Raw genomic sequence first — 9,445 nt, 5'->3', positions numbered from 1 at the left:
GCACCCACGACACCCACACTGCACCCTAGACACCCAAACTGCACCCCCAGCACCCACCCCCCACACACACCACATCCCACCAGCTCTTCTCACACCACCAGCACCCCCCAGCACCCATGGGTGCTCACAGGCACCTGCAGCCCTGGCACCGTCACCATGAGCCTGGGGACACCATCCCCAGGGACATTGTCACCCGGGGCACAGGGACACCCAGTGACACTAACAGCATCACTGTGAGTACAGGGTGCTGCTGGGACATGGGGGGACAAAGCGTGTGGGTATGGGGGGTGGTGGGTGGGTGTCTGTGGGTGTGTGTCCAGGTGTGCATGAGTGTGCCCCGGTGTGCGTCCGGGTGTGTGTCCTGGTGTGTGTCTGAGTGTGTGTGCATGCGCAGGTGTGCATGAGTGTGCCCTGGTGTGTGTGCGGGTGTGGGTGTGTGTGAGCGTGCCCTGATGTGTGTCTGGGTGTGTGCAAGTGTGTGTCCAGGTGTGCACGAGTGTGTGCAGGGGTGTGTCCCTGAGTGGGTGTGTGGGCACGTGTCTGGGTGTCTGTGTGGGTGTAAGAGTGTCCGGGTGTTTCTGGGTGGGTGTCTGGGTGTGGGCAGGGGTGTCCACGTGGCTGTGGGTGTGTCCATGTGTCCATGTGTCTGTGTGTGTCTGTATCTGTGTGTCCATGTCCATGGGTGTGTCTGTGTGTGTGTCCGTGTGTCCCTGTGCACGTCTCCATGTGTCCATGTGTGTCCATGTGTGTCCATGTGTCCACCTGCGTGTCCATGCGTGTCCACATCTGTGCATGTCCGTGTGTCTGTTGTGTCTCCATGTGTCCATCTGTGTGTCCATGTGTGTCTGTGTCTGTGTGTCTCTGTGTGTCCATGTTCGTGTCCGTGTGTCTCCATGTGTCCATCTGCATGTCCCTGTGTGTCTGTGTGTCCATCTGTGTGTCTCTGCGTGTCCATCTGCATGTCCGTGCATGTCCATGAGTCCGTGTGTATCCATCTGTGTGTCCCTGCATGTCCCTGCGTGTCCATGTGTCCATCTGCGTGTCTGCGCATGTCCGTGTGTGTCCATGTGTCCATGTGTGTGCCTGTGGCTGTCCAGCTGTCCATGTGCGTGTGGGTGTGCGTGTGCATGTCTGTGTGTGTCCGTGTGTCCGTCTGCATGTCCCTGCATCTCCATGTCCATGTGTCTCCATGTGTCTGTCTGCATGTCCACATGCATCCATGTATGTTCACCTACGTGTCTGTGCATGTCCATGTGTCCATCCGCGTGTCTGTGTCTCTGCATGTCTGTGCGTGTCCATGTTCATGTGTGTCTGTGTGTCCATGTGTGTCTGTGTGTCCATCCATGTGTCCGCATGTGTCCGTGTGTCTGTCTGCATGCGGGTGTGCCGGGGGGTGCGTGCGTGCAGCCGGGATGGACAGGCTGTTCCTGTCCCTGGCGCCGTGCCCAGGGGCCGCAGTGGGGGGGGGGGGATGAGACACGGGAGATGACATGAAGGGGGGCACCCACCAGCAGAGCGGGGCCATGCAAATGCATGCGAATGTATGCAAATGAGAGTCCAGCCTGCATGTGCGCTGGCAGCTCCTGCTCGGGACAGGCTGGCCTCCCCCCCCCCGCTCCCCCCCCTCCCCCCCCGCACCTGTGGGAGCACTGAGGGAATGGGGGGGAACTGGGAGGAACCAGGCACTGACTGGGACCAGAACTGGGCACTGACTGGGACCAGTATTGGGCTCTGACTGGGACCAGAACCGGGCACTGACTGGAACCAGCACCAGCCACTGACTGGGACCAGTATTGGGCACTAACTGGGACCAGAACCGGGCAATGACTGGGACCAGTATCAGGCTCTGACTGGGACCAGTATCGGGCTCTAACTGGGACCAGCACCAGGCACTGACTTGGACCAGAACCAGATCAGGAAGGGGGTGGGGGGTCCCGGATGCCTGGGTCCTCTCTCTCCCTTGATGGCAGGGGGGGGTTACAGTGCAGGGGGGGACGATGACACCCCGGACACCTGGGTCCCTTTCGCAGCCCCCCTGGGGGCTCTGGGGACCCACTGAGGCTGGGGAGGGGACCCAGGCGCCTGGGGGCCACCCCCCCTACCCTTGGGTGCTGGGCAGGTGACCCAGGTGTTTGGGGGGGGCAAGCAGAGGAGGGGGGGACAGATGCCCCCGGCCATGTCATGCCAAGGCCACATGTGATGTACACACACATGCATGTGGGGCCCCTGCCCCTCCCCCCGGGGCGACCGGCACCATGGGTCCTCACACACATGTGTACGCCGATGGGGTAGGGGTCTCCTCATCCTCGCACATGTGTGTGCACCAGGCGGGGACCCTGGCATCATGTCATGTCACGTCATGCCCCACCCTGTCCCGGGCTGGCACGGCCTCACGCAGCTCCCTGCTGCCGCAGGGCTCTCACGAGGATGCATGAGGATGCACGAGACTCACACGAGGACACATCCTGCTTTTATGCTGATGCACGGGGGTGCACGAGGATGCCCCTGAGCCACCCCTCCTGCGAGGACCTCTCCTCCCACGCTCATCGGTGGGTGCCACACGTCCCCCCCCACCACCCACCTCAGCCGTTTTCCCCCCCCCTCTATGGGGCTCCCCCACACCCACCAGTGGACAGATCCTGTCCCTACCCCCCAAGAATTGCCCCAGGGCCCCCCCCTTTTGAGGGGCGGAATCCTGCCCTACCGCGCCAGGACCCCTCCCCAGGCCCCCCCAGGACCACCCTGGCCTGGTACTGTCCCCCCCCACCCCCAAGGGAGCGCACCCGCCCTGGGGGGCGTGCCGGAATCCTGACCCCCCCCCCCCCGGGGTCCCTACCCCAGGACCCCCTCCCCCGGGAAACCGGATCCTGCCCCGCCCCCGGCCCCCCCCCTCCTGTCGGCCCCGGGGGCCGGATCCTGCCCCCGTACCTCGCCCCGGGCCGCCCGTCCATGGCCGCCGCCGCCACCCTCTGCGCGCCCGCACACACCGCGCCGAGCCCCCTCCCCGGGCACGCCCCCTTCCCCACCTCGCCCCCCCGCCGCCACGCCCCCCCCCGGGCCGCCGGCCAAAGCCTCCGCCCCAGCCCCGCCCCCCAGATTGGCCCCGCCCCTAACCCGCGGCCAAGCCCCCCAGCCCGCGCCCCTTGGCCCCGCCCTACCTCCCTGGCCCCGCCCCACTGAGTCGTAGTCCCAGGCCCGCCCCCCCATTCCTATGCTCCGCCTCCCTCGGCAGCCGGCCAGAAGGCCCGCCCCCCCGGTAGGGCCCGCCCCCTTCGGCACCCGGCCAGACCCCGCTCCCATCCAGCTTCGCCCCGCCCCTTCCGATTGTGCGTGGGGCAAACCGGGCAGCCCCCCCAGCCCTACCCCCTGCCCCGGGACCGCCCCCCCACCCCCCTGCACACCCCCCCACCCTGGCCGGGTTGGGGGACCCAGGCCCCGGCACCTGCCACTCACATGTGGGTCCCCCTCCCCCCAAATCCCTCCCCAAATCCACCTGGAGACCCCACCCATCCCCATGGCTGTTTTCCAGACACTCCCCCCGACCCGTCCCGTCCCGTCCCGTCCCTTACCGTCCCTCCCGTCCCTCCCTCCCGTCCCAAGCCCCCCCCATGACTGTTTCCATGCTCCCCTCCCTCCCCCCCGCATCCACTCCTGCCGGCCGTGCCATCGCGTCCCCGCCCCCTCTTTTCCGCCACGCCCCCTTTTTATTTCCGCCCTTTTGCTCTGCTCCGCCCACTTTCGCCCCGCCCCGCCCCCTCATCCTCCGCGCATGCGTCTTGGTCGCTCCCTGTCCGCCGCGGTGTGGTGACCCGGAAGTGGAGCGGCGGCGCCGTCGTGACCTGGAAGTGAGACGCGAGGACGGCGCGCTCGAGTGGAGACGCGGGATCGGAGCGGAGCCGCCATTGAGGGGGGGGCCGCGTCCTTCGTCCCTCGTCCTCGCTCGTCTCGCCTCGGCCTCTGTCCTCGTTCCTCGTCCTCGTCTCGCTGCATTCCCGCAGAATGGCCGCTCCATCAGCAAACGTGGAGTCAGCTGCCAGTTCGGGCCCGACGTCACCAAGAGCTTCCTGGAGCGCAACCGCCTCGACTACATCATCCGCAGCCACGAGGTGAAGCCTGAGGGCTACGAGGTGGCCCACGATGGCAAATGCGTCACCGTCTTCTCCGCCCCCAACTATTGGTGAGTGCCACCGGCACCCGGGGGGGGGGGGGGGGGGGTGCCACTGCCGCTGGGGAGGAGTGGCCCCCTTGTGCCTGCTCCCCAGCTTATGTGCACCCTCGGTGTCCCCTGAGACTCGGTGTCCCCTCAGCTGGGTCCCCGGGTGTCCCCTGTGCCTCGGTGTCCCAAAGCATCTCCTGTTCCCATCACTGGGGTGTCACCATGTCTCGGCATCCCTGTGTGGGATGTTGCCTTGGTGTCTCTGCACCATGCCTCAGTGTCCCCAAGCGTCCCTGAGCCTCAGTGCCCCTGCACGGGGCTCTACCTCAGTGTCCCCAAGGGTCCCTGAGCCTTGGTTGTCCCTGAGCTTTGCTGTCTGTGTACGGAGCTGTACCTCCATGTCCCCAAGTGTCCCTGTCCCTGGGGGTCCCCAAGCCTCGGTGTCCCCATGGGGGGGCCATGCTTTCGTGTCCCCAAGCATCCCTGTCCCCCCTGCCAGCGACCAGATGGGCAATAAGGGCTCCTACATTCACCTGCGAGGCAGCGACCTGCGCCCTGACTTCCACCAGTTCACAGCAGTGGTGAGTCTCGGGGGGGACACTCCCCCCCACTCCCCCTGAGTCTAGGGACCCCCCTACCCCCTGCCTGGGGACCTGTTGAATCTGGGACCCCCTCAAAAACCTGGGGACCCCCTGAACCTGCGATCCCTGAAAGCTGTCCCCAAAGACCACTGAAATCCTCCCTAGGGATACCCCCAAATCTGTGCCCCGCAAACCCTCTTTGGTGACATCCTGCCCCCCCCTAAATCTTGGACCCTCCAAAACCCACCCCAGGGACCCCCCTCAACCCTGGGAGCCCCAAACTATCCTTGGGGACCCCTAAAACCCACGCTGGAGCCCCCCTGAAACCTCCATATATTCCCTGAACCTCCCAGTGACCCTCCTCAAACCCGAGCCCCCCCCCCGCAACCTCCTCCCCCCCCAAACTGTGGGACTCCCCAAAACCCTCCCTCAGCCCCCCCCCAATAGTTCCCCAGATCCCCCCTCAAGCCCTTTGTCAGCCCCTTCCCCAGCCTGGGGTGATTGGGGGGGCTTCATGGGGGCTAGTGGGGAGCTCAGGGGTTTATGGGAGGGTTCATAGGGGCTATTTGGGGGGCTGTAGGGGTGGCTCTGGGGCTTATGGGGTGGTTTATAGGGGCTATTTGGGGGGGGCTCAGGGGCTGGGGGGCTGTTGGGGGGGGTAATTACAGGTGGTAGCACCCATGGGTGCCCTAGGGCTGGGATTTTTTTTGGGGGGGGGGGGGTGGAAGGAGCTGATTTGCCCCCTCACCCCCCCCCTTTCTCCCACAGCCTCACCCCAATGTCAAGCCCATGATGTACGCCAACACCCTGCTGCAGCTGGGCATGATGTGACCCCCCCCCCCCCCCCCGGGGTGCCCCCCCCCCTCCCCGGGTGCCTCCCCCCCCACCCCAGCACCCCCCAGGGGGGTTTTAATATATTGGAAGATTGTATTTATTCCCCTCCTTCCAGTGCTCCTAGTTTGCCCAGTTTGGGCAGGAGCTGGGACCGCACCCTGGGGGGGGGGGGGGGGGGGGGGGGGGGTCGGGTAGGGGCTGGGGGCAGGGGGGCTGTCCCTCTGCTGGCATTGCCCCCCCCCCCCGGGGGGGGCTGCCCCTTGTTGCCCCTCCCCCAACAAGCAATAGGCGAATGGAGATGGGGGGGGGTTGCTCAGGATTTGCCCCCCCCCCCCCGTGGCCCCTCCCAGGACGTGCCCCCCCCCCCCACCGGGCGATTTTACCGTCTGTAATTAATGATGTTAAAATAAAGTAATTATTGTAAGCTGGGCGGGGACCCAGGCGTCGGGGGGGGGGAGCAGCCCCCACTGTTGCTATAGCGACCCGTGGCTGTAGGTGGGGGTTGTTTCCATAGCAACCAGCTGCCCGTTGCCGTTGCAGCCTGGGGGCCGTTGCAACGCCGCTCTTGAGACGGTGACCCGCTGGCTCTTGCCATGGCGGCGGGAGTGACCATTGGCGGGGGGGGGGGGTGGTGTAAGCTGCTCGTTGCCATGGCGACCTCCCCACGGCACCCACAGCAGAGTGGACGGGGCTAGGAGCGGGGGGCGGAGCTCTCCGTTTCACGTGACTCTGGGGCCACGCGCCTTTCCTGCTCTTTCTCCGCCCGCGGCCGCTTTGGCGCATTGCGGTTCAGCGGCAACCAATCAGGGTGGCGCTTTCAGCCCGCCGCGCCTCCCCAGCCAATGAGGCGGCGGCGCACAGCGAACGAGAGGGATCCTTCCGCCGGGGGCGGGCCCTGACGGGGGTAGGGCCTGCGGAAGGAGCGGGGCCAGAGGGGGATCTGCGGTCCTGCGGAGGAGGAGCCTCTCGCCGCCACAGGAACGCCATGGTCAGGGGGCGGCATCGGAGTTGCCATGGCGACGGGGGGCGCTATGGGGCGGGGGGGGCGGTACCGGGATTGCTTTGGCGACCAAGGGGTTGCTATGACAACGGGTCACTGGTGGTTGGGGGAGGTCTATAGGTGCTGGGGGCATGTTGGGGTTGGGGGGGCTGTGGGTGGCAGTGGGTATCGGGGTGTTGTGTGCTGGGGTATCCCATGGGTGCCCCCTCACCCTTGTCTCCCCCCCAGGCTGACCAGCTCACTGAGGAGCAGATTGCAGGTGGGGACGACACAGGGGGGGACAGCGGGGTGAGGGGACCCTAGAGGGGACCCTGGGTGGGAAAACACTTGGGGGGGACACTGGGGGGGAGGGGGGTTGGACCGTGGGGGGTCAATGTGGTAGGGGAACACACCAGGGTGGAGGGGTAACGCTAGTGTGTCAGGGTGACAGTGGGACACCCAGGAGGGGACATAGGGGTGCTGGGGTGACAGTGGGACACCCTGGAGGGGACATTGGGGCATCAGGGTGACAGTGGGACACCCAGGAGGGGACGTTGGGGTGTCAGTGTGACAGCGGGACACCCAAGAGGGGCCACTGGTGTGTCAGGGGAGTAACACCAGGGCACGCAGGAGGGGACACTGGCCATCAGGGTGACACGGGTGTGCAGCTGGTGGCACCCATGGACCCCCCGGCTGTCCCTGGCCCCCGCTGGTGACAGCACGTGACCCCGTCCCCATGGTGATGGTTCCCAGAGTTCAAGGAGGCGGTCTCGCTCTTTGACAAGGATGGGGGTGGCACCATCACCACCAAGGAGCTGGGCACTGTCATGCGCTCACTGGGCCAGAACCCTACCGAGGCTGAGCTGCAGGACATGATCAATGAGGTGGATGCCGATGGTGAGCCCCACCTGTCCCCACGTCCCTCTGTCCCCCTGCTCACTGTCCCTTCGTCCCACCCCCAGGCAACGGCACCATCGACTTCCCCGAGTTCCTCACCATGATGGCGAGGAAGATGAAGGACGCGGATAGCGAGGAGGAGATCCGTGAGGCTTTCTGCGTCTTTGACAAGGTGGGTCAGGGACAGGGATGGGGACAGGGGAATAGGCGAGGCAACGGTGTCACCACTGTGTCCCCAACCCCAGGACAGGAATGGGTACATCAGCGCGGCAGAGCTGTGGCACGTGATGACCAACCTGGGGGAGAAGCTGACGGATGAGGAAGTGGATGAGATGATCCGAGAGGCCGACATCGATGGTGATGGACAGGTCAACTATGAGGGTGAGTGCCACTGTGACCCCGGGGGTCCCCGCTGTCACCTGGCGTCTCCTCTGTTGCCCACAGGTCCCTGCTGGCACCCAATGGGATCCCGTTGGCATCCACCCACGGGGCTCCTCATCCCCTGGTGCTGCACTGTGTTCCCCATCACCTTTAGCATGGGGTACTACTGTGTCCCCTGTCACCACTGGCCTGGGACACCACTGTGTCCCGTCACCCCTGGCAAGAGCCCTGTGTTGGGGACAGGGACACAGCAGGGACAGGAATGGGGATGGGGACAACATCCACGTTTCCTGTCACCCCTCTTGCCACGAATGTGGGATCCCACTACATTCCCCCATCCCCAAGGGGCCAGACCCACCGTGTCCCCTGTCCCTGCCAGCTTGGGACCCCCACATTGTCGCCTGTCCCCGCTGTGTCCCCCATCCCTACTGGCTCTGCAGTGTCCTCTGTCCCCATCCCTGTCCCTGCTGTGTCCCTGTCCCCAATGCATTCCCTGTCCTTGCTGTGTTCCTGTCCCTGTCGTGTCCCTGTCCCTGCTCTGTCCCCATTGTGTCCTTGTCCCCATCATGTCCCTGTCCCCACTGACCCTCCTTCTCTCCTGGTAGAGTTTGTGCAGATGATGACGGCGAAGTGAGGGGTATGAGGCCACCAGGAACCCCCCCTGCTGCCACCACCTGTCCCTGCCTCCAAGAGGTCCCCAGGCCCCCCCTGCACCCCAGACCCACCATTCAGGGGCACCGATGGGGGTGCTGGGAGGGGGAACCCCACCAGGACAGAGGGACCCCAAACCCTCCATAGGGGCTTTGGGGGAGGGTATGGGGGGGACGCCATTTCCCCATAGAGGGTTTGGGGGGATCCGGGGCAGATCCAGGGTCCTCCTCCACAGCAGGACCCCCTTTGCCCCAGGAGAGTGTTTTGGGGCATTTCAGTGGGATTTTGGGTCTCAGGAGGGTTGGGGATCCCTGGGTGTGGGGAACTGGGACCAGGCCCTGGTTTTGGGGCATTTTGGGGGGCATTTGGGGCCCTTTTTTTTTTGGGGGGGGCACACCAAGCTCTGGTTTTGGGGCATTTGGGGAGAATTTTGGGCCTTGGGGAGGGTGGGACCAGGCCCTGATTTTGGGGGAGAAGTGGGGGGGCTACAGGCCCCCCCCCGTCCGGGCGCTGTCATGGGCGGCTAAAGCTGTGAAATAAACCACTGGTTTTACAGTTCCTGTGGCCTTAACGAGGTGCTGTAACGAGGGGCCCTAATGAGGGCCCTGATGCTGGTGGCACCCCCTGCACAGGGGGTGAGGGTGGGTTTGGGAGTGCCAGGGTGGCGCGATGGTGCATGGTTATGCAGGTTTGGGGGTGTTTGTTCATGTCGGGGTGTAGTTGGGTGCAGTTGGGGTGTATGAGTGTAGCTGGGGCATACTTTGGACTGTAGTAGGGCTGTAGGTGTGCAGCTGGGATTTATGGGAGCAGGTGGGATGTAGTTGGGGTGCAGGGGTATAGCTGGAGTGCAGTTGGGGTGTAGCTGGGGTGCACTGGTTGTGTCTACCTGATGTTTCAGGATGGGCTGTTGGGGTGCGTGTGAGGTGGTGTTGTTGTGTGTGTGGGATGTTGGGGGCGTGTGTGTCC

At 64.9% G+C, this 9,445-nt stretch overlaps 1 protein-coding gene across 4 annotated transcripts; it reads left to right on the top strand.

Moving 5' to 3' along the window:
- Window positions 1–6,144: 6,144 nt before the first annotated feature.
- Window positions 6,145–9,037, top strand: LOC115338111 (calmodulin-1-like). Of its 4 annotated transcripts, XM_030006565.2 has the most exons (6): window positions 6,145–6,559; window positions 6,800–6,830; window positions 7,304–7,447; window positions 7,513–7,619; window positions 7,693–7,828; window positions 8,434–9,037. In XM_030006565.2, the coding sequence occupies exons 1-6, from the start codon at window positions 6,557–6,559 to the stop codon at window positions 8,460–8,462; spliced, it is 450 nt and encodes a 149-aa protein (XP_029862425.1). In that variant the 5' UTR covers window positions 6,145–6,556; the 3' UTR covers window positions 8,463–9,037. The 4 variants fall into 4 exon arrangements, with proteins under 4 accessions (XP_029862425.1, XP_029862427.1, XP_040977806.1 ...); XM_030006567.2 differs by lacking the exon at window positions 6,800–6,830 and having other exon boundaries at window positions 6,147–6,559; window positions 7,336–7,447; XM_041121872.1 differs by lacking the exon at window positions 6,145–6,559 and having other exon boundaries at window positions 6,596–6,830.
- The last annotated feature ends 408 nt before the right edge of the window (window positions 9,038–9,445 follow it).

Source organism: Aquila chrysaetos, unplaced genomic scaffold (assembly GCF_900496995.4).
Source record: "Aquila chrysaetos chrysaetos unplaced genomic scaffold, bAquChr1.4, whole genome shotgun sequence".
NCBI lineage: Eukaryota > Metazoa > Chordata > Aves > Accipitriformes > Accipitridae > Aquila > Aquila chrysaetos.
This window is presented reverse-complemented; position numbering and strand designations above follow the sequence as displayed.

Bases quoted from the DNA above. Each gene is read 5' to 3' on its own strand.
- LOC115338111 (XM_041121872.1), top strand. From the start codon at position 6,767: ATGGGTGCCCCCTCACCCTTGTCTCCCCCCCAGGCTGACCAGCTCACT. The intron at 7,448-7,512 runs GTGAGCCCCACC...TCCCACCCCCAG, and splicing joins CAATGAGGTGGATGCCGATG to GCAACGGCACCATCGACTTC. The intron at 7,829-8,433 runs GTGAGTGCCACT...CTCTCCTGGTAG, and splicing joins TGGACAGGTCAACTATGAGG to AGTTTGTGCAGATGATGACG.